This window comes from Rhinopithecus bieti, unplaced genomic scaffold (genome assembly GCF_001698545.2).
Source record: "Rhinopithecus bieti isolate Rb0 unplaced genomic scaffold, ASM169854v2 scaffold_15087, whole genome shotgun sequence".
NCBI classification, from domain to species: domain Eukaryota; kingdom Metazoa; phylum Chordata; class Mammalia; order Primates; family Cercopithecidae; genus Rhinopithecus; species Rhinopithecus bieti.
The window spans coordinates 2,455,783-2,483,684 of NW_016808547.1; the positions used below are offsets into that span (position 1 = coordinate 2,455,783).

The 27,902-nt window shown below is 44.2% G+C and overlaps 1 protein-coding gene across 2 annotated transcripts in view; it reads left to right on the forward strand.

Moving 5' to 3' along the window:
• Nucleotides 1–23,002: 23,002 nt before the first annotated feature.
• BCL2A1 (BCL2 related protein A1) overlaps nucleotides 23,003–27,902 on the forward strand; it is a 9,706-nt gene continuing 4,806 nt past the window's right edge. The window contains exons 1-3 of one of the 2 annotated variants that reach the window (XM_017886880.1): nucleotides 23,112–23,749; nucleotide 24,083; nucleotides 26,719–26,792. In XM_017886880.1, coding sequence (XP_017742369.1) covers nucleotides 23,330–23,749; nucleotide 24,083; nucleotides 26,719–26,777 — 480 coding nt within the window. In that variant the 5' untranslated portion in view covers nucleotides 23,112–23,329 and the 3' untranslated portion in view covers nucleotides 26,778–26,792. Of the gene's footprint in view, nucleotides 23,750–24,082; nucleotides 24,084–26,718; nucleotides 26,793–27,902 lie in introns of those variants that run through there. The other variant, XM_017886879.1, reaches the window with a different exon arrangement.

Genomic DNA, 27,902 nt, shown 5'->3' on the forward strand with positions numbered 1-27,902 from the left:
CACGCCTGGCTAATACTTTGTATTTTTAGTAGAGACGGGGTTTCACCGTGTTAGCCAGGATGGTCTCTATCTCCTGACATCATGATCTGCCTGCCTTGGCCTCCCGATCCTCTTACATTCTTTACAGTCAATCTTCACCTTGGGACTGCATGTCTCTGAGGAGCCGCTGCTCCCAGCCCATCCTTTTTTTTTTTATTACTGAGTAGTATTCTATTTGCATATGTACTATAGTTTTTTATTCAGTATTCCATTGGAGGACTGCTAAGCTGTATTGTAACCAAAATGAAAATCCCAGGCTGGGCTCATGCCTGTAATCCCAGCACTTTGGGAGGCCAAGGTGGGCAGATCACGAGGTCAGGAGATCCAGACCAGCCCGGCCAACGTGGTAAAATCCCGTGTCTGCTAAAAACACAAAAATTAGCCGGGCGTGGTGGCGGGCGCCTGTAATCCCAGCTGCTTGGGAGGCTACGGCAGGAGAATTGCTTGTACCTGGGAGGCAGAGGTTGCAGTGAGCTGAGATTGTACCATTGCACTCCAGCCTGGGCAACAGGAGCAAAACTCCGTCTCAAAAAAAAAAAAAAAAAAAAAAAAAGAAAGAAAAAAAAATCCCTGGTGATGCCAATGCTGTTGCAGGAGCCTCAGGGCCCACACTTTGGGTTCCCAGGGACTCCTATGGTCAGACTGTAGGAAGATCAGTCTTGGGGTGTTGAGAAATGGGAGTGGATTTGGGAGAGCCTGACAAGTGACATGAGGCAAGGGCCGGGACAAAGATTTTCACAGCAGGACTAAATGGAAAAGGGTCAGATGAATAGCAATTTCTTTTGGATGCAGTTATCATTATAATAATTATTAGTTTTCAAAATAACATAAATATCTTATAAATCTTAATATGAAAGTGTATACTTTTGTTGGGGATGCATCTCCTTTTTTTTTGAGACAAAGTCTCATGCTGTTGCCTGGCCAGGCTGGAGTGCAGTGGCACAATCTTGGCTCACTGCAACCTCTGCCTCCTGGGTTCAAGTGAATCTCCTGCCCCAGGCTCCTGAGTAGCTGGGATTACAGGCACACACTACCACACCCGGCTAATTTTTGTAGTTTTAGTAGAGATGGGGTTATGCCAGGTTGGCCTTGCTGGTCTCAAACTCCTGACCTCAGGTGATCCACCCACCTCTGCCTCCCAAAGTGCTAGGATTACAGGCGTGACCCACTACGCCCAGCTGGGGATGCATCTCTTAATGAGATAGATGGGACTTTAAAAATATTTTATCTATTTGTTTACATATCCATGAGTGACTATTTCTTTTGCTAGGGGTCAGCATCCCTTTTCTTTCTTTCTTTCTTTTTTTTTTATGACCATAAGCACTGAGAAAGATTTTTAAAAACAAAATAAGTAGATAGGAAAGAAAGGTTTGTTATATAAATGTCAATCAATTGGAAATCTCCTCCCAAAATCACATAATAATCTATCATCAGAATTGCTTTTAACAATTTATCAGCTGATTATTTGATTGGTTCTTAGCAATGCTGTCAATATCTACACTAAAACTTTGAGTTGTCCCTTTGCTCTGGCACCCTAGAGATTTTCATACCTTGGGGAAAAATGCACCACAGTGGCAGACTAGGATTGTGGAATAGGAAGTAGGAAACAAAACCACCAGCACAATCCTTCGAATATTGGTTCATTGGCAGGCAATCTGTGCTTAGAAAAGAGAACACATGAAATTGAAGATTCTCTTAAAGTTCCATTCCTGGATACCCTTTGGAAAATCTTCAGTACTCTCAGAAGTATATATTCCACATGTGCCTGTTTTTTATTCCTACCTCTTTGGCCCATCTTCTTGGTCTCCTCTTTTAGAAGCTTGGTACAGGCTCCTCTTCTAGCAGCTTGAAAACAACATCCAAGGTCCCCCAGGTACTACCCTATGCTTTTCTTTCCAGTCCTACACAACCCGCTCTTCATGGGTGATTTCAATTTCTTCCAAGACTTCAGAGCTGTAAATATAAGCTCCAGACCTACTGAACTGCCTCCTTTGTTCCTTCAATACCAACTCAACATGTCCTAAGCGGATCTTGTCCTCTCCATCAAACCTGCCCTCAGGAGTGTATCCTTTACTTACTCAACTCCTCCAGTTTCCTCATTCCCAAGTCATTGGTCACTGTGGTTTTGCTTCCTTAATGCCTCTCAGATCTGTCTTTTTGTCTCCACCCTGATGACCTTGACCTTAATTTGGGTCCCAAGCATGTCTTCTCTAGTTACAAAGGCGATTACAAAATTACTAAAGCATGTGAACTAGGTTCCATTGTTTTTGGTCCTCTCCCTTCCAGACTCTCCTCTGTTACTAGATTATTCTTTCTAAAATGCAGATCTAGGCCGGGCATGGTGGCTCATGCCTGTAATCCCTAGCACTTTGGGAAGCTGAGGCGGGTGGGTCACCTGAGGTCAGGAGTTCGAGATCAGCCCGGCCATCATGGTAAACCCTGTCTCTACTAAATATACAAAACATATTAGCCAGGCGTGGTGGCAGGCTCCTGTAATCCCAGTTACTCGGGAGACTGAGGCATGAGAATGGCTTGAACCCAGGAGGCAGAGGTTGCAGTGAGCCCAGATTGTGCCACTGCACTCCAGCCTGGGCAACAGGAGCGAAACTCCATCTCAAAATAATAATAGTAATAAAATAAAATAAAATTCAGATCTAACTGAGTCAGTGCCTTGCTCCAAGACCCATAGCCTGCAGGAGACGGTCTCCTCCTCTTAGCATCACTTGAAGATCCTTTATGACCTGGCCCCTGGCCACCTGTGGCCTTTCCTCCACTGGTTGTTAACTGGACTTTGTTGAAATTGAAACACCTGCAGTTCTTCCCCAGCTTCTGTTCACTTTTCTATCTCATCCCTCAGCCTGGATAATCTATCTTTAACCTCTTCTCAGTCTGGCAGACTCCTACACATGCTAAAGCTTCAGCTCCATGTTAATCTCATCTGGGAGGCTTTCCAATTCGCTCTGTGTTCCTCTCTATCAGAGCACTTGGCACATGCAATTATGATTTTCATGCATTTGGCTGTTCCCTCACTAGACTGTGAGCGACTCAAGGGCCATATCTTCTCTCTCAAATCCTCAGTGCCTTAGCAAATGGCTGTCACAGACAAGGAACTTCTTATGAAGGACGTTCTGCAAACACAGCAGAACAGCAACTCTGATTTGCAGGTGTTTTCCCATAAAGAATTGACAGAGGTCTCTGGTTTTCTGAATTCAGGCTAAGCCTTTGGTAATGGTGCCTGCAGCACCTTACAGTTTGATACTAAGCACAGAGAGAGGAAGGGGCTCCGTCCTACGAAGCGTCCTCTACTGCAGTTCCATTTGAGAACACGAGATGGCGCCCTGCGGCGGCCTGTTGCGATAGTCTTGGGACATTTTTCCTACATGATAGCCTGCCAAGCCCAGCAACAGCAGAAGCCCCAATAACCGAGAGTTAGAGATGAGATTGATACCCAATTGTTTGTTATGCTGAATAGAGCTATCAAATGGTTGCATTTATCATTCATTATATGTGAATTTAAGAAAAAAAAGCTTTTTTTTTTTTTTTGAGACGGAGTCTCGCTCAGTCTCCAGGCTGGAGTGCAGTGACGTGATCTTGGCTCACTGCAAGCTCCGCCTCCCGGGTTCAAGCGATTCTCCTGCCTCAGTCTCCCGAGTAGCTGGGATTACAGGCGCTCACCACCACGCCCGGCTAATTTTTTGCGTTTTAGTAGGGACGGGGTTTCACCATGTTGGCCAGGCTGGTCTCAATCTCCTGACCTCGTGATCCACCCACCTCGACTTCCCAAAGTGCTGGGATTACAGGCGTGAGCCACCGTGCCCAGCCAAAAAAACTTTTCTTTAAAGACAGAGTTCCACTCTGTCATCCAGGCTGGAGTGCAGTGGTGTGATTATAGCTCACTGCAATCTCGACCTCCTGACCTTACATGATCCTCCTGCTTTGGCCTCCCAAGCTGTTGGGATTACAGGTGTGAGCCACCATGCCTAGCGGAAAAATTTACAAGTAGCATTTAATCTATGTATTTTGGAGTCAGATGGCCCCGAGGTTTAATCCTGGCTCTGCTACTTACTAGCTGTGTGACTCATCAAGTTCTGGGTCTTGGGTTCCTCCTCCATGAAACAGTTAATAAGTCCTTTTGCAAACTTTAAATGAGATGAGGTTTTTAGAATTCTCAGTGTGATCCTGGCACATGCTAGATGTTCAGTAAATATTCATTTTTCCCTTTTAAAAATCCTTATGGTCAGGTGTGGTGGCTCATGCCTGTAATCCCAGCACTTTGGGAGGCCGAGGTGGGTGGATCACGAGGTCAGAAGTTAGAGACCAGCCTGGACAATATGGTGAAACCCTGTCTCTACTAAAAAAAAAAAAAAAAAAATACAAAAAATTAACTGGGCATGGTGGTGCACGCCAGTAGTCCCAGCTACTCAGGAGGCTGAGAATTGCTTGAACCCGGGAGGCGGAGTTTGCAGTGAGCTGAGATCACACCACTGCACTCCGGCCTGGGCAACAGAGTGAGACTCTGTCTAAAAAACAAAACAAAACAAAACAAAAAAATTCTTCTTCACCTTACATAATCCCTTCACGCTCATTGCTTTCTATTTTATTATATGATAGCTTTTTCTGTTTATGTCTTATTGCTACTTAATCTAGTCTGGGGAACTCTTTGAGGGCAGGACTTGTCTGATTTTTCTTCATCTTCAGCACCCAGCTCAGTGCTAGATACATAGCAGAAGTTCAATAAATAATCAATGAAAACATAATGAATGCATCCAATTTATATGGGTACATTCCCCCTACTTCCCCACCCAATGTCCTCTTACTGGACCACAGAAAAACCTGAGCTATTCAGATCAAAATTTTGGGGTATTTTTTGCTTAAAACACACAACAGGGAAAATTTGATAAAACCTGAACAGTTACTTTTGTAATCATCAACTCCAGAGGCTTGTCTGCCTGCACGTGCCAACTGCAGAGTGGTTTGAACAGCGACCTTCCAGGCTGAGTGTGGCGGCTCACACCTGTAAACTCAGTACTTTGGGAGGCTGAGGCGGGCAGATCATCTAAGTTCAGGAGTTTGAGACCAGCCTGGCCAACATGGCGAAACCCTGTCCCTGCTGAAAATACAAAAATTAGCCAGGCATCCGTGGCGCACGTCTGTAATCTCAGCTACTCAGGTGGCTGAGGCATGAGAATCGCTTGAACCCAGGAGGCAGAGGTGAGCCGAGATCAAGCCACTGCACTCCAGCCTGGGTGACAGAACGAGACTCCGTCTCTGAAAAAAAAAAAAAAAAAAAAAGGCAACTTTCCAGGGCAGACTTGCCTGGCTGTGGAGAGAAGTGCAGCCCCTCAGGGCAGACACATGATCCCCTGTTATGGGCAGGAGCCAGCAGCTGGGACTGGCCACTTGTGCTTGGCTGGCAGAGAGGGAACCAAGACAGAAAGGACGGGTGGGCTGGGATTGCCCTCCCTTGGTTTGGACTTATGTCTGAGTCCCTGTCGTCCTGACAGCCCCTCTGTTATTGTGGAAAGAGGTTCAGGCATCTCCACTGAGAGGATGTACCTAGGCCTGGAATGATCGCTGCCTTTCCTTAGGATGACCAGCCCATCTAGGTGGGAAAACGGGAGTCACCCACCTTGCCTCAGGTTAAGAGAAGTCCTCCTGAGCAGGGACCTGAACTATGAGCAGTTCACCAGTGAGGGGCAATTGAGACATGAGGAGATGCTTTGTGCACAGGCCATGGGGTCTCCAAACCACTTCACTGAGCCCTACTGCTTCCCCAGTGTGTTTAAGATGCTACCAAACACAAGGCATATAATGAACCAGGGAGAAACCACCTCTGACCACTAATTCCTCTGTACCTGGACTAAGATCCACAATGAAGACTCAGCTGTAGGCATAGAGGCTTTGCACTGGAGGCCTCCTTAATGTCCCCAGCTTGGCCAAGAATTTGAATCCTCTCTTGTCTCTTGTCTATGACTCTTTACTTTATGTATATGACAGGTCAAGTGATTTGAGAAATGGGAAGTGGGAAGAGAAGATTCTGGAAACCCCCCCCAAACTGTCCTGATGCTGAGGTGGTGTAGCTGTTGAAACTGTCTGTTGTGGAAGATGGAGATGGGGATACCAAAGATGACAAAGGAAGGGAGTTTCCTGTGGAAGGTACCTTTTATTAAACAGAATGGATGCCTCCCAGGGGTACCAGAAAACAAAGGCTATAAAGACACTCAAATTCAATGGAACTTCTATTTTATAAAAACTTTTTTTATCAGGGAAAATTTTAAAATACACAAAATGGTGAAAGGAGCATAATGAGCCCCTACCTGCTTCTCACTCAGCTTCACAGCTTTCCAACATTTCACCCACTCTTCCTTCATCTCTCCCCAACTTTTTTTTGTTAGAGTAGAAGCAACTCTCTTCCCTTATTTTAGGAGACTGCTAAGCCCTTGTAAAGATCTAAGATAAGTATCAAAGATAGAATTTACAGGCGGGAGGAACCTGGGAAATGTTCTAGTCCAACTTAGGTTACAGGTAGGAAAACTGAAACTCAGAGAGGAAAATGCACACTGAAAGCCTGAGTCTGGGCCTGGGCTAGAGACCAAGCCTAGACCTCCCAGCGGCTGACTTGTCTAGCTTCAGGCAATGACGAGCCACTGAAGGTTGCAGTAAAATCTATTATGAAGGAGAGAGAGTGTTGCAAGAACACTTGAGACACTTTCCTGCTCAAAACCCACTGAACATCATGAGGCAGCTCACATGGACCCAGAGCTTAGGAGTTTGCAAAACACGTTCGTTTTGATCAGAACATTTGATCCTCACAAAGTCTATGAATGGTAGGTGTTATCTTTATAAACACAATAGGAAATTCAGGAAGTAAAGGGATTTGAGTCAGTGGCTGATCCAGGATTAGCCCCAAGGTCTCAGAATGTCTTTTCCAGCCCAGGGTCCTTCTCTTGGCTTGGCTGTGTCCCAGGTGAAAGGTGGGATGCTCCAGAGCTGGGCTGCCTGCCTCTGGGATCCAGTAGCTTTGAGACCCCAAGCATCTCTTGTAGTTTTACCCCGAAGAGGAAAAACCACAAAAACAGTGGCTTTGTGAAAGGCGGAAATCTGGTCTCTTTGGTAAGATCCACAGGCATTGGGATGCCATTATGACTTTGGGCTCAAGGTTCCGTACCAAGCTGGAACATCTTCCCTGATGTGGCTGAAGGTGATGCAGAGCTGGGTGAGGGAGAGTCAGAGTATTCCAGAAGCCTTTGGGCATGAAGGGATACATGCTTGATGGGGAGTGAATCTTTCCTTCACTGACTGGCCAGGCAGCATCTGAGTGGCAGGGGTGGCCAGTTCTTTAGCACTAAATCCCAGATACATAGCTTTCAAAGGGTCTTGGAACATCAGTACAGTCAGCAAGGGAGAGGCTGCCACTTTCCATTCTGCCCTTAGGCAAGAATTGGGGAGTGTAGGAGCACTATGAAGGCTTATTGTGGGCCAAAGTCCTGTGTTAGGTCCTTTAATGGCTTTTTTTTTTTTTTTTTGTAACTTTCAAAACACACCTACTATTGCTACTATTCATCCACTGAGGCTCAGAGAGGTTAGAAAACTTCTCCAATACCACAGAGTTACAGTGACCAAGCTGGGTCAGAGTCCAGTTCTCTCTGGCTCTTTCCACTCTGTCAGCTGGCTCCAGAGTACTGAATGCAGAGTCTGCGCCTCCACTGCCACATGAATATCCTCAGGACTGCTGTCCTTATGTCTGTCTTCTCCTGATCAGCTCCCCTGTAGCCTTTTCTCACTCACATGACCTTCTCTACCCACCTTGTCTCTACCTGTGACCTCTATCGCCCATGTCTCTTAGTCCGACTTCTCCACTGAAGCTTTAGCCCTAATGCAGTAGATTTGCATCAGTCACAACTTTTTCACTTTTAAGCAACAGGTGCCTACTGAATGTGATCAATTGAATTATTTTTGCTGATTCTTCACTTCTTCCCTATACTGAAATTATAAATCCATGCCTTTTTCTTCCCATATAACTTTATAGTACTTCCCACTAGAGTAGCTATTTCCTGGCCCCACTGGCATTGGGAGTGTGAGCAGACATGATGTGAGCAGAGGTGTGTGTGTGCTCGGTAGTTCTGTTTGGGTTCTTTGCTGCTATCTGCTGTGAGAAAAGCAGGCCCGGTGTAGCTGCTGGACCCAGTATGAGAGACATAACGTTGCAGACTAGAACTTGACCCACAGCCTAAAACAAAGTCACGCCAACCAATTCACAGACCTTGCAAGTTAAAAAAACAACAACAAAAAAAAACATGTTTGTATCTGTAGGCTACGGAGATTTGGGAATTGTTTGTAACATAGCATTATCACAGCAATAGCTGGCTACACTCTGACTTAAGCAAAAAAGACTTTATTGGTTGAGATAACTGAAAAGTTTAGCAGTGTGTCTGGTGCAGATGTGGCTGGATTAAGGATCTTAAACAATAGCATTAGGGTCCTATTACTCTCCATGTCTCAAACAGTCTTTTTCCACCCATCTATTTTTCATTCAACAAATACTATATTCGAGGCACTGAGTTTACAGCAGTGAACAAAGGCCTCTTTCCTCAGGGAGCTTACGTTCTAGTGGGAGAGACAGAAGCTGAAGCAAACAAATAAATCATCTATTGTCAGGTGGCAATAGGCACTATGAAGAAGATAAGGTGAAGGGAAAACTCATGCAGATATCAGAGGAGATCATTCCAGGCAGCAGAGGGCTGTGAGTACAAAGGTGCTGAGAGGCATGGTGTGTGCTGGGAACTGCAAGACGAATGGTGTGGTTGGAGTCAGGCGAGCAACGGGAAGGGAGGTAAGAAGAAAGGAGGGGTCAGGGCCAGATAGCATGGGCCCTTCCAGGCATATTAGAGTGTGGTTTCTTGTTGTTCCAGTGCTAAAGCAAACTGTAGAGGATTTTGAGCAATGAGGAATTTTAAGCTGTGCGTATATACACACTCACACACACACACATAAACACACATGTAAAATGTGCTACAAACTTATGGACTATTAAATGGACTTATTAAAGTCAATTTAACAAGGAGACTTCAAAGTTACCTTTGAAGTTACAAAACTGACATCTTCCAATTTGCTATAATTTATTTATTTATGTATTTTTATTTTATTTTATTATTTTGAGACTGAATCTCACTCTGTCGCCAGGCTGGAGTGTAGTGGCGCAATCTCAGCTCACTGCAATCTCCACCTCCCGGGTTCAAGTGATTCTTCTGCCTCAGCCTCCCGAGTAGCTGGGACTACAGGCATGTGCCACCATGCCCAGCTAGTTTTTGTATTTTAGTAGAGATGGAGTTTCACCATGTTGGCCAGGATGGTTTCAATCTCCTGACTTCATGGTCCGCCTCCTTGGCCTCCCAAAGTGCTGGAATTCTAGGCATGAACCACTAAGCCCCACCTATTTATTTACTTTTTGAGACGGTGTCTTGCTCTGTCATGAAGGCTGGAGTGCAGTGCAACCTCCTCCTCCTGGGTTCAAGGGATTCTCCTGCCTCAGCCTCCCAAGTAGCTGGGATTACAGGGGTGTGCCACCACGCCCAGCCAATTTTTGTATTTGTATTTTTTTTTTTTTTTAGACAGAGTTTTGTTCTCGTTGCCCAAGCTAGAGTGCAATGGTGCAAACTCAGCTCACTGTAACCTCCACCTCTCAGGTTCAAGTGATTCTCCTGCCTCAGCCTTCCAGGTAGCTGGGATTACAGTGCCTGCCACCATGCCCAGCTATTTTTTGTATTTTCAGTAGAGACAGGGTTTCACCATGTCGGCCAGGCTGGTCTGGAACTCCTGACCTCAAGTGATCCGCCTGCCTAGACCTCCCAAAGTGCTGAGATTACAGGCTTGAGCCACCAGGCCAGGCCAAATTTTTGTATTTTTAGTGGAGATGGGGTTTCACCATGTTGGCCAGTCTGGTTTCAACCTCTTGACCTCAAATGATCCACCCACCTTGGCCTCCCGATTACCGGGGTGGGATTACAGGTGTGAGCCACCACACCTGGCCAGGAATACAATTCTGACACATGTTACAACATGAATGAACCTTGAACACATTATGCTAAGTGAAACAAGCCAGACATAAAAATGACAAATATTGTATTATTCCACTTACATGAGATATCAAGGATAGTCAAATTATCAAAGACATAAAGTCTTTATGAGGAGAAGAAGTCTCCTCCACTGCTGAAACAGCCGCTCTCCATGAGCAGCTTCTCTGCCTTCTTTACATGGTGGTTACCAGGGGCTGGGGTGGGGAGAATGGGGAGTTATTGTTTAAAGAGTACAGAATTTCTGACCGGGTGCGGTGACTCACACCTGTAATCCCAGCGCTTTGGGAGGCCGAGGCAGACGGATCACCTGAGGTGGGAAGTTCGAGACCAGCCTGACCAACATGGAGAAACCCCCTCTCTACTAAAAATACAAAATTAGCTGGGCATGGTGGTGCATGCTCGTAACCCCAGCTACTCAGGAGGCTGAGGCAGGAGAATCACATGAACCCGGAAGGCATAGTTCGTGGTGAGCCGAGATCGCACCACTGTACTCCAGCTTGTGCGACAGAGTGAGACTCCGTCTCAAAAAAAAAAAAAGTACAGAATTTCTGTTTGGGATGAAGAAAATGTTCTAGAGATAGATGGTGGTTATTGTTGCAAAACAACATTAATGTACTTAATGCCATTGACCTGTACACTTAAAAATGGCTAAAGTATATGCTTTGTATATTTTATCACAAAACATGTCAAATGGCTTTTCTACTCCACATTTTTGCTAAAACCCAGTTCCATCATGTCTGTTTGCTACGAATTCCGTGTACTGACTCATTAAAGTGCAATTCATTCTAATAAGCCTCAGAGCAGGCCTCAGGAGCTTTTGTTCAATGCCTAATAGCACTGACCATTATTTCATTTAGCTTTCACTCTGAAGGTTTATATAACAGGTGTTCGAATATGAGACAGGCAAAGTCACAGTGTCAACTTCATCTCTGCTAGTAATTTATTTCTTTCTTTTTTGAAATGGGGTCTCACTCTGTCACCCAGGCTGGAGTGCAGTGATGCGATCTCGGCTCACTGCAACCCTGCCTCCTGGGTTCAAGTGATTCTCCTGCCTCAGTCCTCCTGAGTAGCTGGGATTACTGGTGCCTGCCACCACGCCTGGCTAATATTTTTATTTTTAGTAGAGATGAGATTTCACCATGTTGGTCAGGCTGGTCTGGAACTCCTGACCTCGTGATCCACCCGCCTCTGCCTCCTAAAGTGCTGGGATTACAGGCCTGAGCCACCACACCTGGCCTTCTTTCTCGAAGTCTTTTATCCTGACCCTTGTTCAATTTTCTCAGTAGAGCCAAAGCAGATTCTCCCGATGGTCCTGTATTGGGGAAATATACTTGTTGGAAGCCCTGTAGTTAGAGATGACAAAAAGAATTTACTGGAGGAGCTCTGAGATGTTTTTGTACCTAAATACAGGATGGAACAATTCAAAAAAAAGGACCTGAAGGCCACTAGGACGCCCTCCCCACCTGCCATCTCTTCTCCTGCATACAAATTTCATTTATGTTTACCAACTTCTTTCCCAAAGTCAGAAACACACCGCTAAAGCTGTTGGGCCTCATATCCAGAATGTGCATGCTGGAGGGAACAGAATTATTCTTGCTGTGTTATTAAAATTAAAAATTTGGAGGGAGGGCTCTAATTGGCCTCTGGTGGGGTTAGATACTAAAACTTGGGGGTTGAAGGGTTTTGTGGCAAATCTGATACCTATAATTGAAACCTTACGATTAGAGTTGGTGAGCAGAAAATTTCTCAGTAAAAAGGGAAGTGCTGTTTCTAAAAAGGAGGGGAGCGTGCAGGGCAGACAAACAATAGATGTCCATTACAGTAGCAGATCAGTAAAGATCAATTTTTCTTTACCAAGGGAGGGACTTCCTTTATAGCTGGTGTTATAGTTTGGATTATTCAGCAAATATTCACTGCCCTTTCACTAGAGGACTGGGCATCCGATTTGCTTTGTCTAGGGCATATGTTAACAGATGCAGCTCCAGCAAGGGCCTGAAATGAGTTTTTGTGGTTGGGGCTGCTTGTGCCTCTGCCACCTCGGTGAGAAAAGTACATTCCATGGAGGCCACTAGTCCCACAGGATGAGAGCCAGGGGGAGCAGAGCCAGGGGGTGCAGAGCCAGCCCAGCTAACCCGCAGCCCTGCAGCTTGTAGCAGAATTGCCCCAGCCAATCCTGCAAACTGGTGGCCATGATACTGAACGATTATTGGTGTATGGCGCTGAGTTTTGGGGAAGTTTATTATGCAGCATTATTGTAGCAACAGTCAAATGATACTTGTGACATACTTACAACATTGAATAGTTATGTAAATAAAACATCTATATGTGAATGTTCGCAGACACTTTATTCATAATAGCCAAAAGTTGTAAACAACCCAAATGTTCATCAACAGGAAAATAGATAAACAAATAGTGGTATATTCACACAATGGAATACCTCACTCAGTTTTAAAGAATGGGCTACTGATGTGTTGAATAACACTGACGAATCTCAAAATCATCATGCTAAGTGAAAGAAGCTAGACATAAAAAGAGTACATACTGATTGATTTTACTTATATGAAAATTTTTTTTTTGTGAGACAGAGTCTTGCTCTGTCACCCAGACTGGAGTGCAGTGGGCACAGTCTCAGCTCACTGCAACTTCTGCCTCCGGGTTCCAGGGATTCTCCCGCCTCAGCCTCCCAAGCTACTTGGGAGCTTGTGCACCAACATGCACAGCTAATTTTTGTGTTTTTAGTAGAGACTGGTTTCACCGTGTTGGCCAAGCTGGTCTTGAACTCCTGACCCCAAGAAATCCACCCGCCTCAGACTCCCAAAGTGCTGGGATTACAGGCATGGGCCACCATGCCTAGCCAATTTATATGAAATTCTAGGATAGGAAAGTTGAATCTATTGTGATGGTAAGCAGATCAATGGTTGCTTCTGACTAAGGGTGGTAAGAAGTTGACTATAAGGCCGGGCACGGTGGCTCGCGCCTGTAATCCCAGCACTCTGGGAGGCCGAGGTGGGTGGATCATCTGAGGTCCGGAGTTCAAGATCAGCCTGGCCAACATGGTGAAACCCCGTCTCTACTAAATATACAAAAATTAGCCAGGCATAGGGGCGTACATCTGTAATCCCAACTACTCTACTCGGCGCGGGGGCTGAGGCAGGAGAATCACTTGAACCCGGGAGGCAGAGGTTGCAGTGAATTGAGATTTTGCCACTGCACTCCAGCCTAAGAGACAGAGCAAGACTGTCTCAAAAAAAAAAAAAAAGAAAAAAAAAAAGTGACTGCAAAGGAACATAAGGGCATAAGGGCACATAAGGGGTGGTAGGAATGTTTTATATTATGTTATATTGTGGTAGGGATGTTTACATTTGTATTTACAATTGTCAGAACTTATCAAGGTCAATAGTCAGATGCGGTGGCTCACACCTGTAATCCCAGTACTTTGAGAGGCCGAAGTGGGCGGATCCCTTTACTTCAGGAGTTTGATACCAGCCTGGGCAACATGGCAAAGCCCTGTCTCTACAAAACAAAACCGAAAATACCGCCTCCCCCCAAACTCATCAAAGTGTACATTTAAAGAGAGTGGATTTTATTTTTGGAAATTACACCTCCTTAAAGTTGATTTTACAAAATAATCTCTGCTATTCTTGATTCCAATTTCCCCAGAAACAAGTTCATTAGAAATAGGACTGTTTAGGCTGGGCGTGGTGTCTCATGCTTGTAATTCCAGCACTTTGGGAGGCAGAGGAGGGCAGATCACTTGAGGTCAGGGGTTCAAGACCAGCCTGGACAACATGGCAAAACCTTGTCTCTACCAAAAATACAAAAATTAGTGGGGCATGGTGGTGTGCGCCTGTAGTCCCAGCTACTCAGGAGGCTGAGGCACGGGAATTGCTTGAACCCAGGAGGCAGAGATTGCAGTGAGCTGAGATGGCACCACTGCACTCCAGCCTGGGCAACAAAGTGAGAGTCTGTCTCAAAAAAAAAAAAAAGGATTGTCCAAATAGCCTTCCTAAAATGCACATCTAACCATGTTACTCTCTTGCTTAAAACCTTTCAAAAGTTCCTGTTCCTTTTCCTTTTTCTTTTTCTGTTTCTTTTTTTTTTTTTTTTTGAGATGGAGTTTTGCTCTTGTTACCTAGGCTGGAGTGCAATGGCACGATCTCGGCTCACTACAACCTTCGCCTCCCGGGTTCACGCCATTCTCCTGCCTCAGCCTCCCAAGTAGCTGGGATTATAGGCACCTGCCACCATGCCCGGCTAGTTTTTTTATTTTTTATTTTTAGTAGAGACGGGGTTTCACCGTGTTAGCCAGGACAGTCTCGATCTCTTGACCTCGTGATCCACCTGCCTTGGCCTCCCAAAATGCTGGGATTACAGGCGTGAGCCACCATGCCCAGACCCTATTACTTTTCAAAGTCAATTCTGAATTTCTGACCCCGTACACAAGGCTGCTACAACCGGAATTCTGCTCCCCTTTTACAACTTATCCACAGCCCCAGGTTCTACATTTCAGCTTCATTAGAAGCATAGTTCATGATTCACACCTGACATTTACCAATGCTATGCTGTCTGCACAGTGGCATTCTATTAGTCCCATAAGGGCCAGCTTGTATGTCAGCCTACTTTGCAAGGCCTCTCTTACTCCTCTAGGATGAACTTCATGTCATTTTGTATTGTGGCACTTAACTTTCTGCAGGTGAATTTTCTGGCAGTAGGTGTGGCACCCCTATTGCCCTGTGAGCAAAACAACATCCCCGTGTATGTATTCCTGGAGCCCAGTGCAGGGCCTTGCATGCAGTTGGTGCTCAGTAAAGTTGACTGAGCAACGGGCTGAGTGAGTGCTGTGGATTCTCTGTACTTTGCTCTTTGTTGCATTCTGAGGCCTCGACTCTCCCGAAGAATTACCTTCCAGGGGCCCGGTTGTGCTTGCTGTTACTGAGTACTTCTGCTTCTTTGGTTCATGTTGAATATTTTGCTGTTCCATTCAGAGCAGTGGAAAGTCCAAGGCCTTCTGCCCAAATCACTTAAAGGTCCTATTCAAATAGGTTTTTCTCTTGTACTTCCCCCCAGATGTCATTTAGGGAAAGAAAAGAAAATTTTGCTTTTGCTTTGTGGAGTAAAAATGAACAGAAACACTAATTTAGCTTCAGCTACAGTATCACCCTGATTATGAAGCAGGCCATTTGTAGAATACTCAACATTACCGGCAATTATAATAATAGAATCCAGTCAGCGTTTCTCATGTGCTTAGCATATGGCAGTCCAGTCACTATGCCTTCTAAGGGAATCAAAGAGAAGTAAGACAGCCCTCTTCCTGGGAGAGCTGCCAGTCTGGAGTCCAGCAAAGGGTATAAAACAGCACAATGGCTGCAGTATAAGATACACCATGAGACCTGCTATTATACAGGCACAAATTCCTTGGGGGCACAGACTAAGAGGTTTTTCTTGGCCAGGGTAAACAAAGAAGGCTTTATTTGACTGGGCCCTGGAGATGGAGAAGATTTAAAGACACGAGAATGCAAGAGAAGAGCCATTTCAGTTAGAGACAACAGTAAGAACACATTGCTGGTGCCAGGGAAGTAAGTGCCTATCGGTGTCGGGGTAGGCACTGGCAGGGGACTGGAGTGGGGTAAGATTGGGTTGACTGGGGAGGCTGAGTCAGAGCATGAAGAGTCTTTTAGGAATCTAAGCTCCTCTTCATGGGCAGTGGGAATCCTCTGGAGGATCCTGAGCTGATTACTGGAAGGGCCAATGGACAGTAAAGTCAGATTCCCAGAGGGTAAGGCAAGGCTGCGCTGATCACACACCTGCACGCACAGGTGTGCCGGAGGGGATGAGGAAGGACAAATTAGTGACATAATGACAGTTGCACTCAGGTACTCCATCTTATATGGGCCATCCATAACTCTAACTCCCCTCTTGCTTCCTTTCCCCAACTCTTTCCTCCTCCATCTCCTTTGAGTTCTACACAACCTCAGTCAAAACATTCTGCCCCACTAGGCAGGCTTCGTGAAACTTCTTTCCTTCCCTCCCTGCCTCTCAGTTCCCTTGGTTCACAACTAGTCACTCTTTCCTGTACCCTCTTAAGCCTTGTACCCAAAGATAGCAGGAAAATTGGGGAGGAAATTCTGCTGACATGGATCCTGTGCTTGTAGGATTTCCTGGAAATTCATCTCCCCAGGTAGAAACCAAGCTCCAACTGAATGAAGCCTTGTCACACTAGACCTCTGGCTTTTCTTGATGGGCTGGGGGACTTTCCCTCATTGTGTTCTCTGACCATCAAGACTTGGCCCCATGGGACCAAGGGGGACGACTGGAAGACATGCAGGTGGCTTCTCATGCATATTTTCCCGCTCCCCTTTGTGTTATGATTGTGTCACTATTGCAGATCGTTCTCCCCTACAGATAATTTGCTCTGGTCGGGGCCTTGGAATAGGGAAGTAGCCATGATAAGCTTGGAGAAGCTAAAGAGTACAGTAGGGGTGGGAGTTCCCCTGAGTCACCTCCTCTGAAGCAGCCAAAAGCCCAGCCAACTTTGGAGAAAGAAGAAGTTGACCTCAGGAGTTCTTTCTGAGGTTACAAACCTTGTCTTGTAGCTTGCATTCCTCTGGCCACTCATCAGCCAGGGTGGCTTCAGAGTTCTTCCCTCTTATTCCCCATCAAGACTTACCTGGCTAGGGTGTCAGCCCATGGCTTCTATTCCCTGGTCAGAGGAGAGCCAATCCCCAGCTGTTTGAATCATTCCTGCTAAACCCCAGATATTCTGGAGTAGAGACCGATAATTCCTAATGAGTCCCGCCCAAAGTTCAGGTTAATGAGCAAAATAAATTATTACTGTTTTAAGCCACTAAGTTCTGAGAACTTAGTTTGTTACCAAAGCAATGTATAACTGGAACATATGTATATAAATGTGGCAATTTATGTAGGCACAATGAATATTCATGAGGTTGTAGTTCACATATTTGTATATAAGAATCACAAGAATGAAGTCCAAAGCACCTTACAAATAGAAGAAATTGTTAATTACTAAGATGGTTCATATTCTTCTTATTGTTATTCTCATGACAAACACAAGTAGTTTCCTCAGTCCTAGCCAGGACTTCACGCTTCTTCAGTAAGAACTTCTGGACAAAATAAGCACAGAGAGAACCTTGGTCGGGCCATAGGTACTTATTATTATAATAATTATTATTTCTTGTTTGTTTGTTTTTTGAGATGGAGTCCTGCTCTTGTCATCCAGGCTGCAGTGGCACGAACTCAGCTTACTGCAAGCTCCGCCTCCTGGGTTCAAGTGATTCTCCTCCCTCAGCCTCCAGTAGCTGGGATTACAGGCATGTGCCTCTACTGCCAGGCTAATTTTTGCATTTTTAGTAGAGATGGGGGTTTCACCATGTTGGCCAGAATGGTCTTGATTTCCTGACCTCGTGATTCGCCCGCCTTAGCCTCCCAAAGTGCTGGGATTACAGGCGTGAGCCACCGCGCCCAGCTAGGTACTTGTTAAGTGTGAACAGGTTTCGCCAATTATCTTCTATCATCACCCTCTCGCCAACTGGCTGCCCTTTCCACCTATGATAGAAGAGTGTTACACATGTGCATTTTCCAGAACCTCCCAGTTGTGAGGCTGCAAACCTGGCTCCAGGGCCTGAGCAAGGGTTCCAGGGAGGGTCTCTGCATTTGGGGCCACTGCTGTGACCTACTTTAATTATTTCCTTATGCATTTCCTTTGCCTATAATACGGCATATGTTCTCCTAGACTGAAAATCCTTTGAAGGCAAGAATTTTTATCTTCAGCGCCTAACATGGTCCCTGTTGCATAGTAGCAGTTTAGTGTATGTTTATGGGATAACTGGATACACACACGGTTTCCAGACAATATGCCTTCTGATTGACTCATTCAGAATGTACTTGGGATGGACCCCTAATTTCATACAAAATTCCATGCATTGACAGAGCAGCTCAGAGGATGGGGAACCATGAGCTGGTCTTTATGAACCTGTACACTAGACTCTGGTGAATGCAGACTCAGATTGTAGTGGCACTGAGGAAAGATATCCCCCATGTCTTCACACTTGGTCCATGGTCAGCTACTTGCCTCTCCACTCCACCCCACACCAGTCCTTTTGCATTTCATATAAAAGAAAGAAAGAATGTTCCTTTTTTTGCAAAGAACTTTGTCTTTCTCTCTCCCACCTATCCTTGAAAAGTGATAATTTGGAAACTCCCCAAAAGAAATTAAAGCAGGCCATGATATGTAAGACTTTTTATTTTTTATTTTTATTTATTTATTTTTTGAAATGGGGTTTCGCTCTTGTCGCACAGGCTGGAATGCAGTGGTATAATCTTGGCTTACTGCAACCTCCACCTTTGGGTTCAAGCGATTCTTCCTCCTCAGCCTCCTGAGTAGCTGGGATTACAGTTACCCACCACCATGCCTGGCTAACTTTTGTAGTTTTAGTAGAGATGGGGTTTCACCATGTTGGTCAGGCTGGTCTCAAACTCCTCACCTCAGGTGATTCGCCTGCCTCGGCTTCCCAAAGTGCTGGGATTGCCAGGTGTGAGCCACTGCGCCTGGCCCACAATATGTAAGAATTTTTAAAGCAACTCCTTTTTATCTACAGAAGATTAGAAATATGAAGCCCTAGGCTGGGCATGGTGGCTCTTGCCCGTAATCCCAGCATTTTGGGAGGCTGAGGCAGGCAGATCACTTGAGGTCAGCAGTTTGAGACCAGTCTGGCCAACATGGTGAAACCTCATCTCTACTAAAACTACAAAAATTAGCCAGGCGTGGTCTCAGGCACCTGTAATCCCAGCTACTCGGGAGGCTGAAGCAGGAGAATCACTTGAACCCGAGAGACAGAGATTGCCATGAGCCTAGATTGTGCCATTGCACTCCAGCCTGGGCAACAAGAGCAAAACTCCATCTCAAAAAACAAAAACAAGGGTCTATCTTTTTTCTGTCTCCACCCATTGCCCAAGCCAGGACCCAGTGAAGGAAGGTAGTTGATCTTTGTTGAATAAATGAAATGCCTAGCTAATTATTATTTTTTAAAATTTTTTCTTTTTATTTGAGACAGAGTCTCGCTCTGTTGCCCAGGCTGGACTATAGTGGTGCAATCTCAGTTCACTGCAGCCTCCACCTCCTGAGTTCAAATGATTGTCCTGCCTTAGCCTCCCAAGGAGCTGGGACTGCAGGGGTGTGCCACCACGCCCAGCTAATTTTTGTATTTTTAGTAGAGACGGGGTTTCACCATGTTGGCCAGGATGGTCTCGATCTCTTGACCTTGTGATCCACCCGCCTTGGCCTCCCAAAGTGCTCGGATTACAGGCATGAGCCACCTTGCCTGGCCTTGTACTTTTTTTTTTTTTTTTTTTTTTTAATAATTAGAGATGGAGTTTCACCATGTTGGCCAGACTGGTCTCAAACTTCGGACCTCAAGTGATCCACTTGCCTCAGCCTCCCAAAGTGCTGGGATTACAGGCATAAGCCACCACACATAGCCAAAGATGCTTGATTGCAATTTTAAAACCACATGCTTCTATTATTATTATTATTTTGAGGGGACAGGATCTCACTCTGTTGCCCAGACTGGAGTGCAGTGGCACAATCTCGGCTCATCGCAACCTCCACCTCCCGGGTTCAAGTGATTCTCCTGTCTCAGCCTCCCAAGTAGCTGGGATTACAGGTATGTGCCTCTACTGCCAGACTAATTTTTGTATTTTTAGTAAAGACGGGCTTTTGCCATGTTGGCCAGGATGGTCTTGAACTCCTGACCTCAAATGATCCACCTGCCTTGGCCTCCCAAAGGCGTGAGCCAGCGCGTCCGGCTGCTGCTGTTATTTTTGAAGAAATGTTCACCACCAAGGGAATGTAATGGGGGAGAGAAAACTCAATCTTCCCATCCTTTCCCTGCTTCTTATGATGCTCAAAGATGATTTAAGGAGGGAAAGCAGCCTGCTCTTGGCTTTGTGCTCCTGTGGGCCAACGGGCACAGTCTAGGAGGCATGGGAGAACTTTCCCAGGGGAATTCCTGGAGAAGTGGCTTGACCACATATCTGTATGCTCCTTTGTGCTCTACAGGTCCTGTATCGGTCTGGGTACTCCAAGAAAATGTCACGAGGGGATTAAATGTCTAACAGATTTAATTGGCAAATGATTGTGGTAAATACCTGTGAGGGAAAAAAGGGAGGGAGGCAGAAGAGACTACAGAGCCGTCAGACTACAATTCAGGACTGACCTCTGCGAAGGAGAGAAGGAGGAAGATGGGGTAGGGAAGTCTTCCATGACAGTACAGTCAAAGGAAGTTTCAGCAAAGCCCATGGGGAGTCATTGAACCAAAGTTACCTATCAAAGGAAGTTGACTTGCAGGAACCGGTCTTAAGGTTCCTGCTTTGCTCAGTCGTTGCTGGGAACAGCCTATAGGATATGTGGCCTCAGTGCAAAGCTGTGGTAGATTCAAAGCACTGCGACTGGGGCCCTTAGTCAATTAAACCACTGCAGTAGGTCTGAAAGGTGCATTTTCATGGCTGCCACTCTATTAACGAGCATTCTAAGCAACACCTCTCCTTTCCTCCTTAACCCTATGGTGATAGTTCAGAAATGCAAGTTTTATATGAATCATTTTTCCTATTTGCAGCTGGTACAGACAGGATAAAAGACTCAAAGTCACTCCATATGTGGATGAAAAAAAAAAGTGAATTCAATTTCTCCAGCGACCATGAATTGTCTCCTTTTTCGTCCACCCACTACAAATCTTTTCTCAGATTTGCTGTTATAGCTAAATAAAATGAGATTTGCATTTCACTTACGAAGTTATACCCTTGCTAGGTAAAGAGATGACTGGGAGGCCAAATTCCCTATTAGTCCACAAAAGAACAATGGGGAACTAGCTTTGATTAGGCACCTACGTTTTACCAGGCATGGTGATAGAGGCTTTACACAGGTCATCCCTTTGAACTTCACCTCAGCCCTCTGAGGTCAACATGTATTGCCTCATTTTACAAATTAAGCACAGACCCAGGGTACATACTCAGGAAAGAAAGAGAGATTTGACTGGGACTGAGTCCCGGCACTCTGACTGTAAGTCCAGTGCTCTTTCTGGTCCCGAAATTTCTAATCCACACATCGGATAGTTTACCTGAGTTAAAAATGTGAATTAAGTCAGGCTTAAAGCAGAATTTTGTTTTCTATCAGAAATCCTAGAGCAGGCGGTAGGTGAAGACCAAAGAAGATATTTTCTTTTTCTTTTCTTTCTTTCTTTTTTTTTTTTTTTTTTTCGGAGATGGAGTCTGGCGCGTGTCCGCCAGGCCTGACGTGGCAGTGCGTGCAATTTCGCTCACTCGCAAGCCCGCCTCTTGGGTCAAATGATTCTCCCTGCCCCTCAGCCCTCCAAGGTAGCTGGGACTACAGGCGCCCACCACCACCAGGCTCATCTAATTTTTTGTATTTAGTAAGAACGGGCTTTGCCTTAGCCAGGATGGTCTCGATTTCCTGACCTGGTGATTTGCTTGCCTTGGCCTCCCAAAGTGCTGGGATTACAGGCGTGAGCCACGGTGCCTGGCCCAAAGAGGGTATTTTCTTTCTTTCTTTCTTTTTTTTTTGAGATGGAGTCTCGCTCTGTAGCCCGGGCTGGAGTGCAGTGGCTGGATCTCAGCTCACTGCAAGCTCTGCCTCCCGGGTTTACGCCATTCTCGGCCATTCTCCTGCCTCAGCCTCCCAAGTAGCTGGGACTACAGGTGCCCGCCACCACGGCTGGCTAGTTTTTTGTGTATTTTTTAGTAGAGACGGGGTTTCACTGGGTTAGCCAGGATGGTCTCGATCTCCTGAAAAGAGGGTATTTTCTTCTTCTCTCTCTGTATCATCCTTACTCAATTACAGATGATCAAGAGCAGTACTGCCAGAGTCACCTCGAGAGGCTCTGTTCTCTGCCACCCAGACTGTTCTGTAGTCTCCGTTCCAAATTGTCTTTACTCCGGTTTACTCCGTGGATGGCATTTAAGACTTTTCTTAAATTTGAAATTCACAAAACCATTTTAAAGTAAACAATTCAGTGGCATTTAGTACCTTCGCAGTGTTGTGCAACTTCCACCTCTATCTAGTTGCAAAACATTTTCTTTTCTTTTTTTTTTTGGAGACAGAGTCTCGCTCTGTTGCCCAGACTGGAGTGCAGTGGCGTGATCTTGGCTCACTGCAACCTCTGTCTCCCGGGTTCAAGCAATTCTCCTTCCTCAGCCTCCCGAGTAGTTGGGATTACAGGCACATGCTGCCCGCCGGCTAAATTTTTGTATTTTGGTAGAGACGGGTATTCACCATGTTGCCCAGGCTGGTCTCAAACTCCTGAGCTCAGGCAATCCACCTGCCTTGTCCTCCCAAAGTGCTAGGATTACAGGCGTAAGCCAACGGGCCCGGCCTTGCAAAACATTTTCATCACACAAAAGAAAACCTTCTACCCATTAAGCAGTTACTCCTCCCTCTCCTCAGTCCCGGGCAACCATCAATTTGCTTTCTATTTCTATGGATTTAACTATTCTGGATATTTCATAGAAATAGAATCACATAATGTATGACCTTTTCTGTTTGGCTTCTTTCTATTAGTCTAATGTTTTTGAGGTTCATTCCTGTTGAAGCATGTATCAGTTCTTCATTCCTTTTTTTGAATGAATAATGTTCCATAATTTATTTATCCATTCATCTGTGGATGAATATTTGAGTTGTGCCCAGCTCTTGGCTATTGTGAATAGTGCTGCTATGTACATTCGTATGTAAGTATTTGAGTATCTGTTGGTTGTATACCTATGAATGGAACTGCTGGGTCTTCTGATAATTCCGTATTTAACTTTTTGAGAAACTGCCAACCTTTTCACAGGGGTTGCGCCATTTCGCATTCCCACCAGCAATCTACAAGGATTCTAATTTCTCCACATCCTGCATTTAAGACTTGTAAAGCTGAATTAATCACAGGATGAGGAAGTGGCCCCTCTGAAACATTTTCCTCTTTCACATTTTAAACTTTCTCTTTCATACACGACATGAAACACAGCCTACGCACGAAAGTGACTAGGAGGAAGGCTATTATAAAGTGATGCAAACAGAAATTCCACCAACCTCCACGTATCATCATGTGTCATAACTCAGCCAAGCTCAGTGAGCATTCTCGTCACATTGCCTCAACAGCTTCAAGGTGAGCCAGCTCAAGACTTTGCTCTCCACCAGGCAGAAGATGACAGACTGTGAATTTGGATATATTTACAGGCTAGCTCAGGACTATTTGCAGTACGTCCTGCAGATACCACAACCTGGATCGGGTCCAAGCAAAACGTCCAGAGTGCTACAAAAGGTTGCATTCTCAGTCCAGAAAGAAGTGGAAAAGAATCTGAAGCCATGCTTGGACAATGTTAATGTTGCATCCATAGACACTGCCAGAACACTATTCAATCAAGTGATGGAAAAGGAGTTTGAAGATGGCATCATTAACTGGGGAAGAATTGTAACCATATTTGCATTTGAAGGTATTCTCATCAAGAAACTTCTACGACAGCAAATTGCCCCGGATGTGGATACTTATAAGGAGATTTCGTATTTTGTTGCTGAGTTCATAATGAATAACACAGGAGAATGGATAAGGCAAAACGGAGGCTGGGTATGTGTGATGGAAAAAATTCTTCATTGTTCTTTACTGTGAAATAGAAATTGAGAATTTTCTTGCTAATTAAAACAACAACAAAACACTTACCTAAGAATACTAGTTTCCTTGGGTGGTTTGTTTTAATTTTTAAAATAATATACTTTCTGGCTGATCTCCGATGAATTCTTGAACTTGAACTTTATAGTTGGAAAGCACTTGTGTTTCCAGTTTTTATTCCTAACAGTATAAATGACAGTAGTGAAGTTTGGGGACTAACAAAGCACCTCTCTCATGCAGCTTCACAGTCAGCTGTGTATACACTCTAATCTAGTACTTAGCTTTTGCTAGGGTTGTCATGACAGTACAGACAGTACAGAAATTTCTACAATCAGTACAGAAAGAGTTGCTATTAGATGCTGTTATTTTTAGGTATTTATGAGGTTGCAAAAGACAGGTGTAAATTTTCGTAAGTTCATTGCTTACAAATTGGTGTTTTTCAGTTTACTAATACATAACAAATTGTAACATATATTAATGTATAGCAAATTATATATAATGTATAACAAATTATTACTAATAATAACAAATTCTGGGCTGTTAAAGTTTGTTGATTAAAACATAATGTACAGTATCACCAGCAAGAAACTTTATTCAAGAATTTTCAAATAAAAATTCACTTTATTATCCAGTGCCTCAAAAAGCCAAGACTGTGTAGGGGCCTGTGTTGAAACTCATGTTGGTAAAAAGCCTGACACAGCTGGATGTATATGCTTTCCTTTATATCCCAATATACTTAATGATTATTTTTTTAAAGCATGTAAGTGTTCATGAATCCTCTCTCCAACCCCTAATTCCTGGCCTTCACCTCTCCCAAGAGGTAACCACTGTTATCAATTATTTTGCATGTAAAACATGCCTACTATATATATCCATAGAAAATAAACAATACTTCTTTGTAAAAAATTTTTTGTAAAAAAATGTTATACCATATAACACATACTTTTTTTTACATATATACATAAATTTTTTATATATACATATAAATTTTGCGTATATATTTTTACATGTGTATATGTAAAAATAGTACATGGTACTAATTCTGCCACTTATTTTTTTATCCAGAGTTATTTAAAATAGTATTATTAAGAATGCTGTGTATATTCTGTTGTATGTAAATGCTGTAGAGTGTCTGGCCATTTGTAGCTGATAGCTGTTTAGGTTATTTCGAGTTTGCTATCACACACAATGCTTCATTGAATATCATTTTACATATATCTTCCCTTGTGCGTGTGTGTAGTTTTCCAGGGTGGATGTTGGGTTGTACACGCTGGGTCATGGTGGCGTACATTTTTTAATTTACTAGGTCCTTGCCTTCCAAAGTGGCTCCACCAAGTTCCACTCCCATCAGCAGCTTCTTAGAGTATCCCGCAGTCCCCCTACCCCAGCTGACTAACATTAGGTTGTTGCAATTCGTCATAATTTCCTTAATTTTTTGGGCTAAAAATATAGAGTTTATCTTGTTTCAATTCTCATTTTCTTGATTTCTAGTAAGGCTAAATTTTTTTTTACATTTTGAGCATCTTTTTGTATATTAACTGATCATTTGTAAATGCAGGCAATTGTCAGTTTACACCCTTTGCCCATTTTCCTTTTATTTTGTCTTTTTCTTACTGATTTGTAGGAATTCTTTGAATATTCTGGATACAAATTATTATTATTATTATTTAAATTTTTTGAGACAGTTTTCGTTCTCGTTGCCCAGGCTGGAGTGCAATGGTGTGATCTCAGCTCACTGCAACCTCTGCCTCCTGGTTTCAAGCAATTCTCCTGCCTCAGCCTCCCAAGTAGCTGGGATTACAGGTGTGCACCACCACACCCAGCTAATTTTGTATTTTTAGTAGAGACGGGGTTTTACCATGTTGGTCAGGCTGGTCTCGAACTCCTGACCTCAGGTGATCCTCCCACTTTGGCCTCCCAAAGTTGTGGGATTACAGGTGTGAGCCACGCACCCAGCCAAAATATTTTTATATATGTGGCAGATGTATTTTAGTTTGCTGATTATCCTTTAAAGCTAACGACGTCTTTGGTCATTATAAACCTTTAAAAGTTTGTTGCGATCAAATTTATTGATCTTTTACTTGATGCCTTTTTCGTTTTGTTTAAGGCCTTCCTGCGTGATAGAGCTTACTGCAGCTACTCCCCTTTCTCAGTCACCTTCTTCCTGGAACTTAGTTCTTTCTAACTCCGCCTGACTGAGGCTGGGCGAAGCATGTGAAATGTTTTATCATGTTTTCTTCTGGCTGTGGGAGGAGGTTCTATTTGAGGACTGGTGGAAATTTCAGCAGCACTGTGTAGATTTAAGGTGAAGGCAAACGTTCTCTAGCACAGAGGACCACAGATGAGCCTGCAGAGAAATACTCTACTAGTTTGCAGTAGGTTTGTGGGTTTGGATTGTATTCCCAATGCCTAGCTTAGTACTTGGAACACACAGACAGTGAATAAATGTTACTTAAAAATTTAACTTCTCCACAGTAAATTTTGTGAGCTTCTGGAACTCACTGTTAGCAAGAGGTGTGGAATTGTCTCTGAGAATTTCTAGCAGTACCCTCATCTTTCGGGGGTGGTACAGATGTAAACATGAGTGTGGCCGGATGAACCTCTCCCGAGTGTAGATACAAATACACACATTGCCTGCACATGCACATACTCAGCCTTTCTAAAATTTCCAAGCTCTCTCTTTTTTTTTTTTTAAAAAAGCACCTGAATAGTTCAGGTTGTAGACATGAAATACTCTTGAAGATGTCACTTCAAAGCAATCTCCGTGCTGCTTTCCCACCTCAGATGAGACATTGATTCTGTCAATGATAGGCAGTGCTTTTTTGATTCAGTGCAAACTGGCATGGAAAACTGTTACCTTCTTTTCATAGTGATGTTGACAAATCTGCTCAAATGAATGAATTTACTCTTGAATGATTCATTTCAAGGGAAATGGCACAATCACATGCCTATGCTAGTAGAGTCAGTGGCCCATAGGAAGAAGTAAGGGTAGAGGAGGCACTTACAACTTTATCAAGATGTGCGCACCAGCCTCTCACTTCTACTCACCTGAAAAAACTCAAGAAGTCATCATAAAACATATTTTTAATTAAATGTTAAAATTGCCCAGAGACTTTATGAAAACTTTTAATCAAGAATGTGGTATGTGCCAGGTGTGGTGGCTCACGCCTGTAATCCCAGCACTTTGGGAGGCTGAGGTGGGTGGATCACCTGAGGTCAGGAGTTCAAGAGGAGCTTGGTTAAGATGGTAAAGGCCTGTCTCTACTAAAAATACAAAATTAGCAGGGTGTGGTGGTGGGCGTCTATAATCCCAGCTACTTGGGAGGCTGAGGCAGGAGAATCACTTGAACCTGGGAGGCGGAGGTTGCAGTGAGCCGGGATTGTGCCACTCCAGCCTGGGCAACAGAGTGACTCCATCTCAAAAAAAAAAAAAAAAAGAAAAGAAAAGCAGTATGTGAGCACAGCATAGATGTTTAGACAGACCTGGCTTCACTTCTGGGCTCGAGTGCTTACTACCTGTGTGAATTGTACAAGTTGCTTAACTTCCCTGTCTTGTTTCCTCATCTGTAAAAACAGGAAAATATTGCAACCTATGTCCTGGGACTGGTATAAGGATCAAATTAGTCAATATATGCAAAGCACTTGAAACAGTTGCTGAAAATGAGTACTCAATACAAGTTTACCGCTGTTGTTTACCATATAAAACAGATCCTCTAATGGGAAGAAACAAGACTGGTCTATCAGTAATGGGACTCATAATCTCTTTCGTTATTCTTTCTCCTTTTTATCAGTTGTCTTTCCTGCCTTCCTGCCTTCCTACCTGCCTGCCTGCCTTCTTTTTTGGTGGCTTCTCATCTCTTTTTCTCCTCTTCCACATTTACCATGATTTCCTCCTGTCCCCTCTCCTAATTTGAAGTGCTGAGAAAGGATGTGCTCTCACAAGATCTGATAGGAGAGCTAGTGCCATTTGGCTGCCTTCAGCATTCATGAGGAAAGGATGGTTCTTAAAAACCATTAGAATGATCCTGAGATGAAACTCATGTCTCTTCCCTTGGGATCACCCTTCCTTTTGAACCAGGTAGCTCTTTTTTTTTTTTTTTTTTTTTTTTTT